General features: G+C 36.9%; 1 protein-coding gene across 4 annotated transcripts in view; it reads left to right on the forward strand.

The window, feature by feature from the left end:
- Positions 1–23,535, forward strand: part of ABHD17B (abhydrolase domain containing 17B, depalmitoylase) — a 59,291-nt gene that overhangs the window by 25,991 nt on the left and 9,765 nt on the right. For all 4 annotated transcript variants that reach the window (XM_004464941.5, XM_004464942.5, XM_004464944.5 and 1 more), the window contains 3 exons: positions 12,331–12,800; positions 19,350–19,529; positions 22,584–22,791. In XM_004464941.5, coding sequence (XP_004464998.2) covers positions 12,334–12,800; positions 19,350–19,529; positions 22,584–22,791 — 855 coding nt within the window. In that variant the 5' untranslated portion in view covers positions 12,331–12,333. The remainder of the gene's footprint in view (positions 1–12,330; positions 12,801–19,349; positions 19,530–22,583; positions 22,792–23,535) is intronic.

Raw genomic sequence — 23,535 nt, forward strand, 5'->3', positions numbered from 1 at the left:
TAAAAGCCTATCATTCATTGCTGATGGATTTTTTAAAATTTATTTTAAGGAAACTTTAGATTACATAAATGTTACATTAAAAATATAGGGATTCCCATATGCCCCACTCCCCACCCCTCCCACACTTTCCAACATTACCAACATCCTTCATTAGTGTGGTACATTTGTTAAAATTGATGAACACATATTGAAGCATTGCCACCAACCATGGATTATCATTTATATTATAATTTACACTCCCACACAATTTTGTATGTTATGGCAAAATATATAGTGGCCTGTATCCATCACTGCAACATCATTCAGGACAATTCCAATTCCCCAAAATAACCCCATATTACACCTGTTTTTCACCCTTGCTCCTCTCAGAGCCTCTCTTGTGACCACTGCCTTTATATCAATGATACAAGTTCTTCTGTTGCTAGAATAACAATGAGTCTATAGTAGAATAATAGTCATCGTCATCTTATTTAAAGAATTTGCTGGGTAGAATCCCAAATTGTATTACTGAATCAAATAATTAAAACTATACCATGTTCTTGAATATTTGTAAAGTATCTTTTTGTTTCCACTGAAGATAATAAACAACACACTTGTTTGCTCCATAAACCAGTATGTGTGCATGGTATGATGGAGAAATTCCAAGCCTGCTGCCATCAGTCAATCAGTGCAAGCAACAAGCTTTCTGGGTCGACTGACTTAGGAAATATAAAGGAAACTCAGCTTAGTTCGCTGTTACTAAATATGAACAGTGAACAGTCAGTGAAGAAGCAATCCAACAACATGAAAATCTGAGATTAACCAATAGAAGGCACAAACATTATCTTAAAAACAGATGAAAAAAATCATTTGTTTTAGTATTCTTAGAGAAACTTTGAGAGAATATTCTAGCCATCAAACAACAGTTTTTGATGTTAAAGTTGATTTCTAAGATTAAAAATCTCCATTAGATTGAAAAATTTTATACTCAAGAGTTCTAAAATAGTAATCTATACCATAAACTATAGGAAATTACCTAGAAAATAGAACTGAGAGAGAGATGTGGGCAAAAGAAGAGAAAAATTAGTAGGTATAGCGAATAGACCTAGAATTTCAGGGTAAGAGAACAAAGAACGAGGATGGAGAGGAAATAAAGAAATAGTAGAAGAAAAATTCTCTGCACTAAAGAAAGTCTCAGGGCTTTAGATTAAAAAAAAGTACAAAATAGTAGGTGAAAAATAACACATCTGTATGGTCTCATGACATTTCAGAGCTCCAAAGATGATGGTGAAAATCACTTTCAAAAAAAAAAAAATCAGACTGCTATTAGCTGTTTCATCCATACCATCAGACACTAGAAGATGTGGACCAATGATTTCGAGGTTTTGAAGAGAATTTTTAAAAACTAATAATTCTGAAATAGGCCTGGTTTGCTATAAGTACAAAAGCAAATTAACTTTTTTAAAAAGTGTGCATTAAAACTTAGTTTAATTCCCTGGACCCTTGGGGAGAGAAAGTGCAAACTGCTTGGTAAAATAAGATAAAAAAACAGAAGTGATAGAGTCCTAGGTGTAGACATAACTAAATTGGCTTCAGAAGTAATTGATTCAGATTGAAAAAACTCAAAACCTGCGTCTAAGGTTGTCTTCAGAAACAAAATGTATTCTGTTGCACAAATTCTAAGATTAAGGAGTTGGAATATAACAAATACGATAAAAAGCTTAAGAATTTTCTAAAAAAATTTTAAAGCCAAAACTCCAGGAAAACTAAAGGCCCTTCAGAAAGTCCAAATATGAAGCAAACAGGTGTGCTTTATTTTTGAGCAATTATCAGTATAAACACCTTGACACTTCGCATTTAGTGTCATAAAATTATTATTTCTCTTGGTTTTAATCGTACTGCTTGAATGGGCAGCAAAAATACTGTAAACGTATTTGTTACTCAACTTTCAAAAAATCAACCTATAGATAAAATACAGAAGTTTTAATAGCTGCAAAATGAACTGCAAATGATATAAAATTCAGTGTGAATATATAAGTATAGTTAACAATAATGGTATCCAATTATGTGGGGAAATCAATAGAAATTTCCAAGTTGATGGAATAAAAAATAGAGTGTAATATGTAAAGCTTTAAAAATAACCATTAAAAACTAATGTCAGAATAAGCAGGGGAGAAATTAAAATTTGCTGTTTAAAAAAAGGTAAGTCCCAGTTCCCCTCCCATTGAAATATTCCTTCCCAGAGGCATTTACTTTCTTTTGAATGATTCTTTCGGTATTTACCTCTGTATCTCTATATAATAAGATTATATTGCTACTGCTTACATGTTAACATCTCACTGTGGAAGAAGAGATAGCTCTCCCCCACACATATCCTCCTGTTCCTCTACTTTCCCGGTGTGACCTCCTATATCGGTATTTAGATCTTTTTTCCTTATTAGTCTAATTAGTCTCCTCACAGGAAGTTCTTCAGTTCACCAATCTTTTGCTGAGTTGGGGAGAGTATCTGAGGAACTGAATTCTTAAATTAACTTCCAATGAGTGTTCCTTATTTAAGCCTGGCAAAAACACTGACTTTTCAATGTGGTTTGAATTTTTTAAAACCATGCCTTATAATACTTCTACTCTTATAATTACAATGTTATTTTTTAAACTAATTGCACAACTTGTTTAATAATTATTCGCATACCCTAGTAGTGCTATCACCGTTACCGTTCCTATCTTTTGACTCTCATGCCAATTTATTTCATAGCCATTTCAATTGCCAAACAACAAAAACTTGGCTGTGGTTTGAAGTTAATTTTTTACATTTTTAGTTGTTGTTTTTTTTTACTTGGTAAAGAATAGCTAATAAAAGGATACTTGTTATGCAGTGTTGGCTGTAAGTGGCATTATAACCTTTCTCATAACTCTTAGAAATTCAAAGTAATAACAGTAATAGCCCTTTTTTTTTTAAAGATGGTGTTCATCATTTAAATGGAATCATTAACTTTTAATTTGCTGACACTTATGACTACTTTGAATAGATATGTATTGTGCTATAGATGACTATTATATGGTTGGAAGTGAATTGACTTAGGGAATTGTGTATATTTGTGGAACATTTTTAGACCCAATGTAATGTGACAACTCTTCTGTGAACTTTGAGGCTCTGCATGATTCTGAAAGCCAAAAGCTGATGATTTAGACAGGATAATGTGTGCCCAGTCATGTTTTAGCTTATGCTCAGCAACATGTAAAGATGTAACTTTGAAAGCTCTAAGCTAATTGCACAGTCACTAAACACTTTGTGAGAATCTGTGATATTACAATATGCAAATATTGACAACCCATCCTACTGCTTAATCAAAAAGACTTGATTCACTTGTTTAGGTCCTTGCTTAAGTGGATCATTAGGATTGCAAGAGTGTTTAGAATACTAATTGTGAAACTATTTAGAATACCATATTGGTGTGTTCAGAAATTGTTGTCATTGGCAGATAACAGTCGCGACTAGTTTTAAAGTTTCTTGTGGTTTATAGTTCTAGCTCACAGGGAACCTGTAAGCATGCAACCCTTTGATATGCCAAAAGCTACATTAAAATGTATAGTCTAATCTACATTGTTCATTAATAAAATGGCATTTCCATTAAAAGTTGGATTAGAAATAAGTACGTGCTATAGTATTTTTGTCAGGATATATTCTTTTAAACAGTACTGTGTAGGTAATCTCATTTAGTTCTGTATGACTGACCAGTGCTTAGCAGGAGGAAAGGAATTTCCTTTTAAGTGCTTACCACATGACAAACACTACTTCATTTCATTCTTGTAACAATCCTTAGTGCTAAGATTTTGGGTGAGCAGGGGGGCTTAGTTGGCTTCCGTTTTTGCTTTATTTACTTTTTATTTCCAGTCATGTGAAAGAACTGTCAATCAGAGTTTTAAGTAACTTTCCTGGTAAACTAGTATATGACAGAACTTGTATTTGAACCCAGTACCAACTGAAAGTCCAAGTTGGTGGTGTTTTTTGTTTGTTTTATTCCACTGTTCATTTGGTTTTATCTTCAATTAAGTAAGAATCTGTAATTTGCATTGCTACTCTTTTAAAACCTTGTGTGTAGATGAATAGATTTTATATTAAACTGTTGATATTGCCTAGTGTGTATTCAGATGGAAGGCTAGGAAGGAACAACCTCCAAATTTTGAAGTTGTGAAACGTTAGCTCTGGTTTTGGATTGCCTAGGTTCAAAAGTTCTAATTCAGCACTATCCAATAGACCTTTCTACAGTGATGGATATGTTCGATCTGTACTGTCCAATTTGATAGCCACTAGTTAGTGGCTAGTGTGACTGAGGACCAAATTTTTAAATTTTATGTAATGTTAATTTATATAGTCACAAGTAGATAGTGCCTCCTGTATTAGACAATGTTGTGTCTAATAGTATTAAACTAAGAGAAAACAAAAACAGAGAAATGGCTGTGTTGAACTATGTAGGTATTCTGATCCAAATTAGTTTGCTTTTCATAGTTCATAGGGTCTTTACCCTTAATTTCCATCTTCTATAATGTCATAGGTACAGTTTCCTAACTTCTGATGCTTGCTACCTAACTACCACTACATAAGTAACTTCATAATTAATGTTAGGACTGATGCTATTTTGATATCTCTGATAGATGCAGTCTTTACCTCACATATTTTATCTAACCCCAACTTTAACCAGTGGTGAAGGAATCTTATGTTGACATTGTCCAATGAGTCTTTCCTATTTGATAAACTCCTAAGAGTTCCTGAACTGAGTAATTTGTTCAATTTGTATATCTTCTTTGGAGAATGTCTCCTTTGCCCATTTTTTTTATTGTTCTTTTTTATTGTTGAGATGTAGGATTTCTTTGTATATTCTGGGTATTATGCCTTTATTGAATATGCATTTTCCATATGTTATATGTTTTCTCCCATTGGGGAGATTGTCTTTTCACTTTATTTTTTTTTTAAAGATTGATTGATTGATTGATTGATTGATTTAAGCTCCCCCTCCCCTGCCGCCCTGGTTGTCTGTTCTCTGTGTCTATTTGCTGCATGTTCTTCTTCGTCCGCTTCTGTTGTTGTCAGCGGCATGGGAATCTGTGTTTCTTTTTGTTGCATCATCTTCTTGTGTCAGCTCTCCGTGGATGCAGTGCCATTCCTTGGCAGGCTGATCTTTCTTTTGCGCTGGGCGGCTCTCCTTATGGGGCACACTTCTTGCGCGTGGGGCTCCCCTACGTGGGGACACCCCGGCATGGCACGGCACTCCTTGCACGCATCAGCACTGTACATGGGCCAGCTCCATACGGGTCAAGGAGGCCCAGGGTTTGAACCACGGACCTCCCATGTGGTAGACGGACACCCTAACCACTGGGCCAAGTCCGCTTCCCTTTCTTTTCACTTTCATAATGAAGTCTTTTGCACAAAGTTTTGAATTTGATGAAGTCCCATTTATCTATTTTTTTCTTTCGCCTAAAGGTGCTTCCCTATATTTTGTTCTAGGAGTTTTATAGTTTCTTATTATGTTTAGATCTTTGTTCCATTTGGAGTCAATTTGTATATGGTGTGACTTAGAAATCCACCTGCATTCTTTTGCACATGGATATCTAGTCTTCCCAGCACCGTTTATTGAAGTCACTATTCTTTCTGCATAAGTGGACTTGGCAACCTTGTCAAAAATCAACTGGCCATATGTGAAAATTAACTTCTGAACTCAGATTTCAATTCCATATGTATAATCCTTATATGATACTGAACTGTTTTGATTACTGTAGCTAAGTTTAAAATTGAGAAGTGTGAGTCCTCCAACATTGTTCTTTTTTAAGATGGTTTTGGCTGTTTGGGGCTCCTTACTCTTCCATATAAGTTTGGTGATTGGCTTTTCCATTTCTGCTGGTGAGTCTGTTGGAATTTTTTTTTAGGCCAGTAGAAAGAATTTATTGGGCAGTGGGGGAAAAGAACAGAGCTTGCTGAGAAATGGGAGAGAAGACGGAAAGATGTACCAAGATTTGATGCAGGTTCCTCTAGGCAGAGAAACAGCTGTTGGCATTTTGATTGGGAGTGTGTTGAATCTGTAAATTGCTTTGGATAGAATTGACATCTTAACAGTACTTTTCCAATCCATGGACATAGGATCCGTTTATTTTGGTCTTTGATTTCTTTTAGCAGTGTTTTGTAGTTTTCAATGTACAAGTCCTTTACATCCCTAGTTAAATTTATTCCTAGGTATCTGTTTTAGATGTTATTGTAAATGGAATTTTTTTTCTTGATTTTTTCCTTTTGGATAGTTTGTTGGTAGTGTATAGAAACCCCTGATTCTTGCATGTTGATCTAGTACCCTGGCACTTTGCTGAATTAATTTATTAGCTCTAGTAGTGTTGATGTCGTTTTTTCAGGATTGTCTAAGGGATCTTGCCATCAACAAATAGGGTAAGTTTACCTCTTCCTTTCCAATTTGGATGCCATTTACTTCTTTTTCTTGCCTAATCGCTCCAAGTACAATGTTGAATCAAAGTAGTAACAATGAGCATCCTTGTCATCTTCATGATCTTATGGGAAGGTTTACAGTCTTTTATCTATAACCATTTTGTGGTTATTTGCATACTCAACTTCTTTATTACATATGCCATTTTTGTCATTTTATATTATTTTAAAAATTGATCCATTTCATTGAGGTTATTTATATATGTATTCTTTTACTTTTAAAAACTATAGCTGTACTTCTTTTTCCCTTTTCATTTAGTGTTTTATTTGCCTAATTCTTTCTCTTGATCAGTCTTGTCTGAGTACCCTTTCCATGAAACAGTGGTTAAGAATTTTGGCAGCAGTCATTCTGCCACTTATCAGTTCTAACGTTTACCAGCTATGTGATCTTAGGGCACAAGATCTGTGCCTCTAGTTGTGAAATAAGTGTAATGATAATCTCTATGTCAGAGGATTATTGAAAAGATTAAATGAGTTAATATATATGAAAAGAGTTTAAGACACTGCCTGACAATAAGTGCTCAATTAATGCTAGTTTCTATTAGTACTGAAGGCCTTTTCTATGAGGTAGCTTTTGATTTTGTTAATTTCTCTATTGCTTTTTGTTCTCTGTTTTGTTGATATCTGCTCTTAATTTTTTTTTCCTTGTTTCTTTGTGCCTTCTTCTGGAGTTGGATACTCTGATAAATGTACTCAAAGCTAAACAGTTCTAATTAATAACTGTAACTACTTTAGGTGTATTCTACAAACTAATTTTTCTGATATTAATAAGAGCTATACTTACGTGCACATTTTTACCCCTTTTATACTCCCTAACTCTTCCCTGATCTTGTCTATATTGGGTTGTTAGGAATATATTTCACTGCCTTTTTTTCCCCCTTCATTGTTTATTTATACAAAATTAAGTATTAACTATTCTCCTTTATTTCTATATCTCCTTTGTTTCTATCTCAGATCTAATAGAATTCTCTTGGATTTATCTCCTTCCTTGCTGGAGTTTTGAAAAGAGGGTTTTGGTTTAGTAAACCATCCAAGCTTTGTATGCCTACAGAGATCCATATTGAAAAGTCAGATGTTCTGGTTTTTATTCCTTTGTAGGTCATCTTTTCAGAAACTTTTAGATTTTTCTGTTTCTGGTCTGGAGTTACTATATTTAGCTGTGAGATTTTTATCTCTTCATTGCTCTCGCCCTCCCCTCACCCCCCCAAAAAAAATTCCATATTTTGAATTCTTCACCCTGATCTTCCAGCTCATTTTAATGGGTTCTTCAGCTGTTAACAGTTCTACACAACCCATCAGTTGAATTCTATATTTCCACTATTTTTTTTATGCTGTAGATTTCCAGTTAGGTTTTTCTTTAAGGTACTTTTTCCTACTTCATATTTAATTATTCTTCCCTTTGCCTTTTGAAGAATTCATTATCAATTATTTTAAATTCTTGTTTGGTCCAAAATGTCTGCTTCTAGTCTTTTTTATGGTTTTTGTTTACTTCCAGATTCTGTTATTTTTCCCCTAGGATTATTCACTGCCTTGTCTGGAAATACATAAATGGTGGAGAAGGGAGTAGTAGCAATAGCCTAACCCAGGCCTTGGCCTGTTCTTCCTCCTGGAGAATTTCAGGAATAAGATAGAGGCACTCATATTAAGAGTGTCAAAATCTGCGCTGGGCCTCCCTGGACCTTCCTTGTTTTAAGTTGTATCACCACTGCCACCACCACCTCTGTCACCAGGCAACTCTGTCCCTCAGAGAACCTTCCTGTATTTCTACCCTGAATATTATTCTTTTCCAGGAGTTACTTTCCAGGAGATATTCACCTCATCTATGAATGAGAAGAAGATAAGGAAATACTTTACATCAGAACTGATTTTTGCCAGCCTTAAAATTGTATATATGTATGTATGTTGTGTGAAAATCTTTGTTTTTCCAGATGTTTTTGTCAAGAAATAACTAGTAAATTATATTTTTATTCAGATAAGTTTTACAAAACTAATTGGATTAAAAATATCTAAATTTGATTATGTAACTAGAAAAAGACCTTGAATAAAAGGGTCAACTCAGACCAGCAGAATATCTCAGCCTACATTTAATATCAGGTGTTAAAAACTGCTTTTTGACCTTGAGTAAAAGAGGGAAATGGAAAGGACAAATGAGTTTATATGGCTATGAGTCTCCAAAAAGGAGTCAGGAGGTCATCAGAGGGGTCGCGCTTACGCATACCTCAGCAGGGTCCCAGAGACAGCTAAAGTAGATTGAACCCCAAGTATTGGTTCTCCTGAGGGCTACAGAGACCCACAGGTTCAATGGTCATGGCAGATGGCTCTGGAGTTCAGTGCCATGTCAGTTGGCCCTACTTTGGAGTTTGTGTTCCTAAGTGTGATGGAGTTGCACTCAGATGTGACGTTTCTACACATGCCTCTTCTGCCACTTTTACTGGACCTGTGGTTGGTGCTGGGGTTGGTGTATACTCAGGAGACCTAAATCTCTGGACTGTCCATGTGACAGCCAGGCCCTGAGCCTCAGCAGACTTGCAACTCCTACCCTCTGGTTTATTGGACTTACCCCGGCCAGCTAACAGGGAGGTGAAGAAGGTCAACCACCACACCAGGGAGCCGAGGGTGCCTACACCTGCAAGCAGGAGAATTGGATCCATCATCCACATAGAATTTAAGCCCCCTCTCAATATAGAGGTGGAGTGGACATAACCACATCAGGGTCCACAGGATGGAGGAATAGAATATGGATTAGAGTGTACTTAGTGATATTCTACTATGGAACTATTATGATTAGTAATGGAAGAAATTGTAGCATTGATGTGGAGAAAGTGGACCCAGTAGCTGCTGAGTGTAGGGAGAGGGAAGAAGAGATATGATGTGGGGGCATTTTCAGGACTTAGAGTTGTCCTGGGTGGTACTGCAAGGACAGATGCTGGACATTGTATGTTCTGCCATGGCCCACTGGGTGGACTGGGGGAGAGTGTATACTACAATGTAAACCATTATCTTTGTGGTGCAGCAGTGCTCCAAAATGTATTCACCAAATGCGATAAACATCCCACAATGATGAAAGAGGTTGTTGATGTGAGAGGAGTGGGGTGAGGGGGGTGGGGGATGTATGGGGACCTCTTATATTTTTCGAATGTAACATTTAAAAAATAGGGAAAAAAAAGAAGCTTGATGTATGCAACCTAAACTCACATGCTCAGTAAATGGATTGATAAATGTATAGCGAGAATAGAAAGAAGGATAAATCAATAGGAAGATAGATAAAGGGATTGATAGATTGATGGACACATAGAATGATATGGCAAAAGTGGCAAAATATTAAAATTGGTAGATATAAGTATGTGGAGGGATGGGGATATATTGGAGGCTTTTTGTATGGGTTTTGTATTATTTTTGTAACTGTGCTATAAGTTTGAAAGTATTTCAAAAAGTTAAATTCATAATTCTAGTAAAAGTCTGAATGCAATGACTGACATATATCATTATATTTTCAGATTTTTTGTAATTGATGACATTGCCTTGTTTCTTTTAAAAATTTGTTACTACCTGGCTTATCTAAAAAAAAAAAAAAAAAAGACCTAAATTTAATGCTATTTAGATGGCACGTGATTTTTTAAAAAATATTTACCAAGAATGAAATTTTCTTTGAACTGCCTTCCCTCCCTGCCAGATCAGCTTTCTCATGTCCCTTATCCTCCTGACCAGAATAGTAAATTTGTAGCAGAATTCTATAGTAGACATTGCTAATATGTCATATATTATTTGCCTGTTAAGTTTAGGCATGTCCTCAGGATCCTCAACACACTTCAGGAAGTCAATACCAGTTAGCATTTACATTAGAGGTGATGTTTAATTTTTATTTCTAACCTAATTCTTCCAACCAGGCTAAGAAAGTAGCTTATTCAGGTTATATATGTTTTGAAAGCTGAAAAGGAATAAAGATAGGATGGCAAGTGGAAGGGTTTCCCAATATCCAATAACCAAGAGGTGCTTTTCTGTCCTTCCCATATTTATCCTTTAAAGTCTTTTTTGTCATACCTACTCTTGCTTTTCTCTGCTTGTGCTGTTTCTACAACCTCTTTCTACCTAATTAATTCACACTGGGAAATTAACTTGAACACGGTTGTAGTGAGCATTATATATTTTGATTCAGTAGTGAACAAAAAAGGATTTCTTTCTAAACTTTCTTACCTCATTTTGCCTAAATTTTCTTCTATTTTTTCATGTAATGTATATTTTTTCCTGTCCTTCTATCTAAATTATTTGGAGAAAACTGGGCGCCACTAAGGCTCTGGAAATTATTTGTTTTGAATGCCTTTTTCCTGGAACTAAGCAGTGGTCTGCTTGTGATAAAAAGAGATAGGAAAAGGAAGCGGATGTGGCTCAAGCATTTGAGCTCCCGTCTACCATATGGGAGGTCCAGGGTTCAATTACCAGGGCCTCCTGGTGAAGGCAAGCTGGCCAGCATAGGAGTGCTGGCCCAAGCAGAGAGCTGGTACAGCAAGGTGATGCAACAAAAAGAGACACAGAGCAGAGACAATAAGAGATGCAGCAGACCAGGGAGCTGAGGGGGTACAAGAGATTGAGCACCCCTCTCACTCCAGAATATCCCAGGATTGGTTCCCAGTGCCACCTAAAGAGAAGACAAGCAAACAGAAGAACACAGAGTGAATGGACACAGCAGACAACTAGGGGGGTGGGTGGGTAGGTGGGAATATATAAATAATATATAAATAAATCTTTAAAAAGAGAGGAGAGAGATAAGAGTAAAGACAAGTAGAAGGAAAGCTGGTAGGTAGGACACGTTTTACTTTATTTTTGTCCCTGAGTTAGTATAAGGTAAATACTTCTTAAATATTAATGAAAAGGATATAGGAGAAAGTGGACCATTCTTGAGTATGCTAGCGTGTGGCCATCACTGTAATATATGCCTTACCTACATCATCACATTTAGTCTTCACAACCACAGTTCGGTAAAGGTATTAACCTCATTTTACATGTGAAGAAAATGAGGGTCATTGTGGTTAAGAATTTGCCCAAGGATACACAGCTAGTAAGTGGCAGAGCTGAGATTCTACCCCAGCACTTTCCTCCTTCAAGACCTGTCCTCTCTCCCATCCAAACATTTAGGAAATTTTACCTTTAGCAGATATTACCCTTTTTCCAGGTTTTATAGGCTATGGGCCACTGAAATTGTGGCTGAAGTGATAGGCTTCTGAGAAAAATGTTGTTCCGAGCCCTTGACGCAGTATAGCACGGTGATGTAGGACAGCAGTTGAGCCTGGCATCAGATCCTGGCTCCACAACTGCCTTACCTTGTAGAAATTTCTTTTCTCAGGCCTGCTTCTTCATCTGATTCATTGGAACAATCATATAGCGAAATTACAGGGTTATTTTGAAGATAAATAAGTACACATAAAACACTTAGCCTAAGGCCTGACAAGTAGTAAGTGCATAATAAGTATTAACTGTGGTTATATGGTTACTATATCATGTTGAATCCCTTGCTTCACCTTAAAATTCTGAGAATTTTCACTGGCTTACACAAAAATTCCACACCACAGTAGATATTTCATATCTTCTGTGTTATTTGTGAAGAAATAGCAAATACTACCTATACTCTGTGTATTATTTTTTTACATTTTTGTTAAATATTATGGGATAATAATCACTACTGTTTAAAGCATGTCATGTAGTATTTAAGTCTATCGCTTGTCAGATTTAAAGTATTCTAGAAAGATGCCAAAAAATCTCTTTTGGGGGGTAGACTTGAATAATTTGTACTTGTCTTTGTTTTAACCTTCTGGTATGAGAGAATCCATATTCGGTGATTAAAACATTTGCTATTTCCTTTTCTTTTTCAGAAGATGAATAATCTTTCATTTAGTGAGCTATGTTGTCTCTTCTGCTGCCCACCTTGTCCAGGGAAAATTGCTTCAAAATTGGCATTTTTGCCACCCGATCCAACTTACACGCTGATGTGTGATGAAAGTGGAAGCCGCTGGACTTTACATCTGTCAGAACGCGCAGACTGGCAGTATTCTTCTAGAGAAAAAGATGCTATTGAGTGTTTCATGACTAGAACCAGTAAAGGCAACAGAATTGCCTGTATGTTTGTACGTTGCTCACCCAATGCCAAATACACTTTACTCTTCTCACATGGAAATGCTGTTGATCTTGGTCAGATGAGCAGCTTTTACATAGGACTGGGATCACGGATTAATTGTAATATATTTTCATATGATTATTCTGGATATGGTGCAAGTTCTGGGAAACCAACAGAGAAGAACCTCTATGCAGACATTGAAGCTGCTTGGCTTGCTCTTAGGACAAGGTAAATGGTGATTTGGAATTATTTTTTTATACTCGTGATGATCAATAGAAACAAAGCTGTTTCTGTAACACATCTTGAGCTACTTAGATGGGCAAGATAAAATTTTAGGTGCCTCAGCTTTGTGTGCCTGTGTGTGTTGTTTTTTTTTTTTTTTTATCCAATGACAGATGTTTGGTTTTTATAAACTTAATAGAATGTGATATAAAACTGTTTATTCAAATTTGAATCATTTACACGAAAAAGAAAAAATGATTTAGTGAGATATTCATTAACAGTGTAAAAGACTAGGGTTTTTTTGTGTGTGTGTTTTTTTGTTTTTTTTTTAAAGATTTATTTTTATTTATTTAATTCCCCTCCCCTCCCCCGGTTGTCTGTTTTCTGTGTCTTTTTGCTGCGTCTTGTTTCTTTGTCCGCTTCTGTTGTCCGTCAGCAGCACAGGAAGTGTGGGCGGCGCCATTCCTCGGCAGGCTGCTCCCTCCTTCGCGTTGGGTGGCTCTCCTTATGGGTGCACTCCTTGCGTGTGGGGCTTCCCTACGTGGGGGACACCCCTGTGTAGCACGGCACTCCTTGCGCGCATCAGCACTGCGCATGGGCCAGCTCCACACGGGTCAAGGAGGCCCGGGGCTTGAACCGCGGACCTACCATGTGGTAGATGGACGCCCTAACCACTGGGCCAAAGTCCGTTTCCCAAGACTAGGGTTTTTGGTTGTTGTTAAAATCCTAAGCCAGGATTTGCATAGTTTATATAATTATTTCTTGGAAGTTGCCAGTTAAACCTTATTAAGAGTATTTTTAAAGTATTCATTCTGTAAAAATGAGATTTTACTTTGCATTCTGAACTCCTAAAATTTAGAGAGATCTTGAGGGTGGGGGCAGATGAAGCAATGTTATGATAAATTATTTAAGTATTTTTCTAGGTTAATTATTTTGATTATACCAATAGAATGCATTTTTGAGAATTAGAGTGACATTAATCCTTTCTGGTCACTAAAATGCAGAGCTTTGTTGAAAAATAACGCAGTTTTCAGAACCAGCAAGATGGTAGTGGAGTAAGGACCTCCTAGAGTCAGCTCCTGCTACAGGGCAATTAGCAAACACCCATAGCTCTCTGGAGCTAGCTGAAGCACCTGTTTGGGGGCTTCAGGAGGCCAGAAGGGCATTGTGCAACATCTTTGAAGGAGTATAAGGAGGATACTGTCCATCTGCAGAGAAGACTTGTAAGTAGGGCTCTCCACGCCACAGAGGCCAGTGCCGATCCTCCACCAGAGGCACAAACTGCCTCGAGAGCTGTTCCATGGCTGGAATTGAAAGCTCCACTTCCCCAAAATGGGGGCGGAGGAGACAGTTGAGCACCAGTTTCAGCTATGATGAGGAAATTCAGTGGGCTACAGTATGATCCTGAGAACAGCTAAGATTTGAGCCTGTCCAGGTCAGAAAGAAGCTGGGAGCTGACGTCTTAACTCCACGCCTGGCACAAGGGGAAGTGGGGCGGACTGAGAATCCCAGTGCTGGTGGGGACCGTATTCTTCCTACCCAGATCATATTGCAGGTCTAGCCTAGGCCCCAGTGCCACCTCCAGCAGGGAGGAAGCTGCGGGGACCTGCGCTAGCCTCTCCGGGAAATTACTGGCCAAGCCACGGAAGCCAGTGATCATCCTATTCTGGCAGCACAAACCACTCCAGGAGCTGTTCTGCGATGGGAATTGGAAGCTCCATTTCCCAGAAACAGGGGAGGAGGAGACAGTTGGCTACGGATTTCAGCTACTGAATGGGAGATTTAGCTGGCTGAGAGATAACCCTGGGAACAGCTGGGGTGAGAACCAGCCCAAGTCCGGAAGAGGCAAGTAGCCACCATTCTGACTCCGCCCCCAGCCTGAGGGGAAGCCAGGCTGGCATTTTTTTCAGGCAGATCTGCCTGCAGCAGCCTAGGCTTCAGCCCTGCCTCTGGCAGGGAGGAGGCTGAGGAGCCTTGTACCAGCCATACAGGTAACTACAGGTAACTTTGGCTGCCATAGATTGAAAATTAGAAGTTTACCAGGGCAACTGCTGTCATCTTAGGACCCACACTGCAGTGATTGTTGCCCCCACCTGCAGCTCCATCCCTGCCCCAGACAGAGGAGAAAGGGATATGAAGCTTCATCAGTCTCTCTGGGCAACTACGGTCTAGGCCTGCACGTGGATTATTCCACATAGTTGTGACTCTGTCCCTACCCCTGGCAAAGAAGAAAGTTGGAAGAAGTGTCATTGGTCGCTGGTGCAATGTGGGCAGCTTGAGCCTCCACAGCTTACAGCACCAACTACATGCTTCACTGCTACTGCACAATCAGCAAGGGAGAAACAATAGGAAGCCCTAAACTGAAGAGAAAAACTGCACCCAGAATAAATACTCTAGAAAGCCAGATGTGAAAACACCAACAAAAAATTACAATCACACCAAGAAACAGGAAGCGATGGCCCAGTTAAAGGAACAGGATAAGCATCCAGATGACATAAAGGAGTTGAGACAACTAATTATAGATGTTCAAACAAATCTCCTTAGTAAATTCAATGAGATGGCTAAAGATTAAGGATATTAAGAAGACATTGGATGAGCACAAAGAAGAATTTGAAAGCATATGTAGAAAAATAGCAGATCTTATGGGAATGAAAGGTACAATCAATGAAATTTTTAAAAACACTGGAATCATATAATAGCAGATTTGAGGAGGCAGAAGAAAGGATTAATGAGCTTGAAGAAATGGCCTCTGAAAGTAAACATAGAGAAGAACAGATGAAGAAAATAATGGAAAAAACTGAACAAGGTCTCAGGGAACTAAATGACAGCAAAAATGTGCAAACATACATGTCATGGGTGTCCCAGAAGGAGAAGAGAAGGGAAAAGGGGCAGAAGGAATATTTAAAGAAATAATGATAGAAAATTTCCCAACCCTATTGAAGGACATAGATATCCCTGTCCAAGAAGCACAACATACTCCCATCCAAAAAAATCCAAATAGACCAACTCCAAGACACATACTCATCAGAATGTCAAAGGCCAAAGACAGAATTCTGAAAGCAGCAAGAGAAAAGCAATGCATAAAATATAAGGGATATCAAATAAGATTAAGTGCTGATTTCTCACCAGAAACCATGGCAGCAAGAAGACAGTAGTCTAGGAGGCAGACTTGGTCCAGTGGTTAGGGTGTCTGTCTACCACATGGAAGGTCCACGGTTCAAACCCCGGGCCTCCTTGACCCGTGTGCAGCTAGCCCATGCGCAGTGCTGATGCGCACAAGGAGTACCCTGCCATGCAGGGGTGTCCCCCGTATAGGGGAGCCCCACGCGCAAGGAGTGCGCCCCGTAAGGAGAGCTGCCCAGCGCGAAAGAAAGTGCAGCCTGCCCAGGAATGGTGCCGTGCACACGGAGAGCAGACGCAGCAAGATGACACAACAAAAAGAAACACAGATTCCCGTACCACTGACAACAACAGAAGCAGACAAAGAACAGACAACTGAGGGGGGAGAGAAATAAATAAAAATAAATCTTAAAAAAAAAAAAAGACAGTAGTCTGATATATTTAAGATACTACAAGAGAAAAACTTCCAGCCTAGAATCTTATATCCAGTAAGACTGTCTTTCAAAAATGAGGGTTAAATTAGAATATTCACAGATAAACAGAAACTGAGAGAATTTCTAAGCAAGAGACCAGATTTTCAGCAAATATTAAAGGGTGTGCTAGAACCTGAAAAGAAAAGACAGGAGAGAGGGGCCTGGAAGAGAGTCTAGAAATGAAGATTATATCAATAAAAGTAACTAAAGGTGTCAAAAGTGGTGAAAATAAAATGACAGATAAAACTCAAGTAGTCAGGAATAAACTTAACCAATGATGTAAAGCACTTGTATTCAGAAAACTGCAATTCAATGTTAAATCAGAAAAGTCCTAAATAACTGGAAGAATATTCCATGCTCATGGATTGCAAGACTAAATATCATTAAGATATCAATTCTACTCAAATTGATACACAGATTTAATGCAATCCCGATAAAAAGTTCCACCAGCATTAAAGAAAAAAATTGAAAACACTATCATTAAATTTATTTGGAAGGGTAAGGAGTCCTGAATAGCCAGAAACATCATAAAAAGGAAAAGTGAACCCTCATCTCTAGAGTTTGAATCATAATACCTACCTATAGTAGTAAAAACAACATGTACTGGCCTAAAGACAGACACAATAGACCAATGGAACCAAATTTATAGTTCAGAAACAGACCCTCACAGGTGTGGTCACATGATTTTTTACTAGCCTGTCAAACACACAGCTCAGGCAGAACAATCCATTCAACAAATGGTGCTGAAAGTATTGGACATCCATAGCAGAAAGAAGGAAAGAGGACCCCTATCTCACACCTTATCCAAAAACTAACTCAAAATTGATCACAAAACTAAAAAGCAAGAACCGTAAAACTTCTAGAAGAAATTATTGGAAAATATCTTCAAGACCTGGTGGTAGGTGGTGAATTCTTAGATAAGAGAAGGACTGAATGGACTACTGATGTTTAATGTATGTAGAAGTTTTAATTAGCTTTACTGTAAAAATGGAAATGTATAGAGTGGATAGTAACACACAGTGAGTAACAGCTAGTTTATAAATGAGGATGTGACTGAAAATGGTAGTCTGATTATATAAATGACAATTGACAGAATGCTTGAGAATAATCTAGGAAGTGGATAGCACAGTAAACCAAGAGGTGGGTGAGAATTGTGGCTGATGGTACAGATGCAAGTGTTTCCTTTGTTAGCTAGAACATATGTATGTCACTACTGCAGGGTGATGGGAATGTGGAGAAGCATGGGAAAATTACAGCTGGAGTGACCTATGGACTGTGGTTAGTAGTAGTAATATAATATTCTTGCATCTATGCAAAAGATGTACTGTGTTGATACTGAGGCAATATGGAAAATGTGAGCCAAATGTATACTATGAACATGGCAATAATCAGATGATATTATTTTATCTGTAGTGAATGACACACCACATTGTGGTATGTTGATGGAGGGGTGTTTTTGGGAATTCTGCACATTTGCATGATTGTTTTATAAGTTTACAACTTCTGTCATAAAAAAAAATACATATTTAAATAATAATAGGGTGGGTTGGGGGAAAAACACACCAAATGTAAGATAAGAACTATGATTAGTAGTAAGATTTTGACAGTGTTCTTTTATAGTTTGTAACAAACGTCTCACAACAGTGCAGGGTGTTAGTGGACAGTTGATATATGGGACCCCTGAATGATGTTATGCATGTTTGCTTTGTAAGTTCACAACTTTTACTATACACTTAATTGTTTATGTATGTTCATATATAAATGATATAAAGATAATAGTAGGATTGGTTAGGGGAAAAATACTTCGTTTAATAGTAATTTTTTGACAATGCTCTTTAATCATCAGTTTAAAAGGTTTAAGAACATTGCAAGTTATTTGTGGTAGGGTGAGATGTTATGTATGTTTGATGTTATGTTTGTTTTGTAAGTTCACAACTATTATACATTTATTGTTTATGTATGAGTGATATATTTCAATAAATTAAAGTTAAATAATGCAGTTTTGTAGACTTCAGTATATTTCTCGTCAGGGAATTAGTGCACAATAAATACAAACATATCTTAGTATAAGTTATTCCTTTCTGCCTCCAAGATATATAATGAAGTTTTCTTCTCATGGCAAAGCTCTATATAAAGGGTATTATTAAACCAACTGAAGAAAATGGTATAATAACAAATCTAAGAAGGAAAAAAATAAAATGTAAATAGTAGGTAAAGAGTTCATGGGCCTAGTAGTAATAATCAGTGATTATTTATAAATTTAAGAATGCTTTTTAAATAACCAGAGTCAGAATCTCCTTTCAATAATATTGGTGCCAGTACACTTGAGATTTTAAGCATGAAGTCTATTTGTAATTAACTGAACCATATGGCATTTGGAATTCTCATTAATCTGTTCATCTTTTTGATCACTAGTCCATCTCTAAGAGAGTTAGCAAAGGCAAATTTCAAGAAAAATAGTAATTTGCTCTTGACTAAAACTATACATGTTTTATTCATTCCATGTCATTACTATATGTAGCATCTTATCAGTATGACCAATTTCAAAATATAGAATAATCCACTTTTGATGCCTGAAAAAAATAACCTGTTATATTAAATGTCAAATAAAAAATCATCCAATATTGATATGTTTCATACTTAGACAGAAATAGTCTAGGTTTAGTGATTTAATTCATTTCTTAAGATTGAAATTTCCAAAAACCTCAGCAGTTATTTTTCCAAAAGATGAAATTCAAATAAGCTGAAAGTAATAGATTTTATTTTAGCAAATACAATGAAAATATAGATCTTATTTTAGCATAAAATATTGTAGCGATGACTAGGAAACTTAAATTGTAAATATAAATTAGTTTACATTGTCTCATTGTTTTAAGTTATTCTAAAATTAAGTCCTTAAGAATGCTTGAACATTTCATACCAGCCTAATTTTTTTTTTTTTTTTAACTTCTAAACTTTGTAGATACGGTATTCGCCCTGAAAATGTGATTATATATGGCCAAAGTATAGGGACAGTACCATCTGTGGATCTTGCTGCTCGGTATGAGAGTGCTGCTGTTATTCTTCATTCTCCTTTGACCTCGGGAATGCGAGTCGCTTTTCCTGATACCAAGAAGACTTACTGTTTTGATGCATTCCCAAAGTAAGTAACAATATTCAAATAGTTTAATTCCATAAATTTCTTGAGGGCATTTTTTTCCATTGCTTAAGGTATTCATGACACGATCTAGTCAGTCATGAGCTTCTATTGACAAACATTTATAGAAATCGTGAAAATTAATTTGTGGTGAAGAGGATGGTGGCAGCAGTCCAGTCAGCAAGCTGAAATGTTAGAGCAGTAGTAATCCAGGTGTAAAGTCCTAGGCAGAGGCCCTGATATTGGATATAAGAGAATGAATTGGAGAAATAAAAAGGACAAAATTGAATTCAGACTGAATGTGGGATACTAAAGAGAACAACAGCTTAAATATGACTCCCTGATTTCTGACTTGAACTACTAATGGATGATGGTGCCATTCAGTGCAATGCTTTTAATACTGTAGGAAAGTAACAGAGGGCAAATGAGCACGTGTATAAACAAGTAAGGAGTGAATGATATCTAATCAATGATAACTAGTTTACAAAAGAAGTGAATTGTAAAAAAGTTGAGTCTTAAAATGAACTCTAGTATAAGTATTGCCCCCCACAAAGTCTGTGAACCTACAGTATGAGATGGATTTGAAAGAAAGGCTACTACTCTTTTGTGATTTTCAGGAGAAGATGGTAGTTCTCACCTATTCCCTTTTCATAGTTGAAAAAAATTAACTGGCCTATTTTTCTCAAAGAAAAGGGAGAAGTTGGCAAATTTCAATCTTGTTTCTTTCCCCAATTGACAAAATTACAAAGGATTTGGGGGGAATGACAGATGGGTCAAAGCAAGCCCTCACTTGGTTCTTTATAAGAACATCATAGGTCATTACAAAACCAATTTTTTTTCATCATTAGCCAGTAAGGGGTCACTTTAATAGGGAAACTTATGGGAGCATATGATATTATCACTGGAGCACACTGTAGGAGGTTTTGGGTTTTAATTTTTTCTGTTTTTCTTTTTTGATAATTCATTATACTGTTTCTGTCGAGCTGAATGGTAGAAATGGTAGGGAGGTATTTAGGGTGGTAAGGTGCCAGCTTATATCTGTGTCTAGCTCTCCCTTTTTGTTTCTGGCCCACCAACAGAGTAACACTGACAATTAATTATTAGAAAATATCATAAATTTTTATTTTTCATTATTTGTTTTAATAATGATATTCTCAAACATTTTTTCTGACAACAAATGATATACTCAAACATTTTTTCTTACCAAACACAGCCTTAAAGTATTTCATTGATGATGCCTCCTTTCTATTTTTTTGCTTCCTAAAATTCTGATTATTTGAATATTGGCCCTCCAATATCCTTATCTTTTTTCTGTTATATTCTCTTTTGCTCTACTAACCATTCAACCAGGTTTTTCATTTCTGCTATCATGTTTTTAATTTGCAAGATTCCATCCTTATTTTATACTTATGTCTTTATGGATTTTAAGAGTTGTTTTTATTGTTTGTCTTTAAGGTCTATTTTCCATGTAGTTTCTGTTTCCTCCAAGTTGCGCTTTTTTAAAAAAAATTGCTTCTTTTGGTCTTTGTCTTACATTCAAAGTGTTTTCCTGAATATCTGATAGTCTTTTTCTCCTCATGTGTAAGAGGAGGGACTCAAGAGCTGATCTGAAACGGGTGATTAAAGTCTTGTTGACTATGAGCTTTACAATAGAGTAATCTAGCTACTAAGCTAATTAGTTGGGAACTCCACTCTATGTCAATATTTATAAATCTTTCCTTTTAAGGTGGTTGTATTCTCCAAAGAAGGCTCTTTCCAAGACTATACCTTGGAGGATGAAGGCCTGGCTGCCATTTTGGAAGCCAAGTAGGGAAAGTGGGTTCATAGGAGCTAGTATGTGTATGTATACTTGGTCTCTGTGATGACTTTGTCCTAAACTATATCTGGCAGTCCTTAGTCCACAGATTCCCTGGTTGTCTGCTTGGGGGAGGGCAGTTACCCAGGTGCATAAAGAGGGAGAAGGGTACTGGGGTAGGGGACCTAACTGTTTATTAAACTTTGAACAAATCCTATTATTTCAATGATTTGCCTTCATCCCTATGTCAATTCCTTAGCCTTCTGGGGTATCCATGGTATAAATTGGGTTATTTCTGCCCTCTACTTTTTTTTTTTTTTTTTTTAAGATTTATTTTTATTTATTCCCCCCCCCCCCCCCCCCCTCCCCACTCCTCTGTTCCCCTCATTGTCTGCTTTCTCTGTCCATTTACTCTGTATTGTTCTGTGTCTGCTTATATTCTCATTAGGCAGCTCCGGGAACCAATCCTGGGACCTTCTGGAGTGGGAGAGAGGCAATTACTTTCTTGCACCACCTCAGCTCCCCTGTTCTGCTATGTCTTTTTATTTCTCTCTGTGTGTCCTGTTGCATCATCTTTCTGCGCCAGCTCTCCACGTTGACTGGCACTCCTGCATGGGGCGGCTTTCGTGTGCTGGGTGTCATTCCCACACAGGACAGCACTCCTGCTCAGGGTGACATTCCCGCATGGGCCAGTGCTCTGCGTGGGCTGGCTCACTGCACGGGCCAGCTTGCCCTCACCAGGAGGTAGATGGGAGCCTAATTGGCTTAGAATTGTGTCATATTCTTTCCATTTAGTCAGTTATCTCACACATCCATCTGCTTTCCAGCTCGTGTTTTTGTGACTTTATGCCTTAAAACAAAAACAAATATTTTACCATCATTTTAGTAGAGCATTAGGAGGGAGAAAGAAATATTACAAAAGCAGTGAGGGATGAAGTTAGCCCATAATGAAAATTATGCAGAAATTGTCCTTATTTCCTCCCCTTCTTTAAGCCTAAGTTTCTCAATATTGTACAAAGGGGGTAATAGAGTGACAGTAGCTGATGCCTGTATGAAATTAACTTCCTCAGATAATCATCGATTAATGAGTATGTAAAAGGCAACTTTGAAATCTTACTTGAAATCTGTTATCTATCCCTTCTGAACTGATTAAAAGACAATTCTGATATTTGAATTATCTGTTTAATAAAGCACAAGAAAACTTGTTTTATGTTCCTTCATATAGATGACATATTGATTTTTTTCCCCCTCCCCTTTCTCTACAGCATTGACAAAATCTCTAAAATAACTTCCCCAGTATTAATAATTCATGGGACTGAAGATGAAGTCATTGACTTTTCACATGGCCTCGCATTATTTGAGCGCTGCCAAAGACCTGTGGAGCCTCTGTGGGTTGAAGGAGCAGGTCATAATGATGTGGAACTTTATGGACAATATCTTGAAAGATTGAAACAGTTCGTGTCACAAGAACTGGTAAATTTGTAAAATATTCTGTAAATTTGCATACTGGGTTTTCTTTCCTTGCTGAACTGCACTCCTTGGTAAATAACATAAAACCTGAAGGTTTTGTTTGCAAATCATGTTGGTTGCCTTCATAAATGTACAGGTAATGATTTGTTAACAGAATTAATGAAGGTTTTAATTACCAGAACTAGAAACTGGAAATAACAGTATCATGCAGTCAGGCTGTGTAATTTATATTTTTTCTGTGAATTTTTTTTAAACATCAAAATGAGTACTGTATGAAATTTTAATTCTATAAAATCAGATGCTGTAAAAGTATTGCCAAATGCTTTTGCAAATCAGAAACAAATTTATAAATATTTTTAAACATCTCACTGTACTAAATCTTATCCTGGTATATAAATGTAATATCATTCTCTTAAAAAAAATACTGTATATATCTAAAACAATTCAAGTACTCATAATATAAACTGTGTAAATCAATATGAAAACATGCAAGCTCACTAGAATTGACCTAAACCCTGTTGTACAGGGATAGAGGTTTAAACGATTATTTTATTGTAAAATACACTGAATTTTCCATATTCTCTGGTTCTCATACTTTTTTTCATTTTAAAAAAATGATGTAAGTCTTAATTTTTATGCCATCTGTTAATTTACCAACTAGAAACCTTGTAAATGAGAGTCATGACAGCACTGAATTTTAACAACTTTTGATTTATAAGTTTGGTACTGTGAGGCAACTACTTAAAA

Source organism: Dasypus novemcinctus, chromosome 8, assembly GCF_030445035.2.
Source record: "Dasypus novemcinctus isolate mDasNov1 chromosome 8, mDasNov1.1.hap2, whole genome shotgun sequence".
Lineage (NCBI taxonomy): Eukaryota > Metazoa > Chordata > Mammalia > Cingulata > Dasypodidae > Dasypus > Dasypus novemcinctus.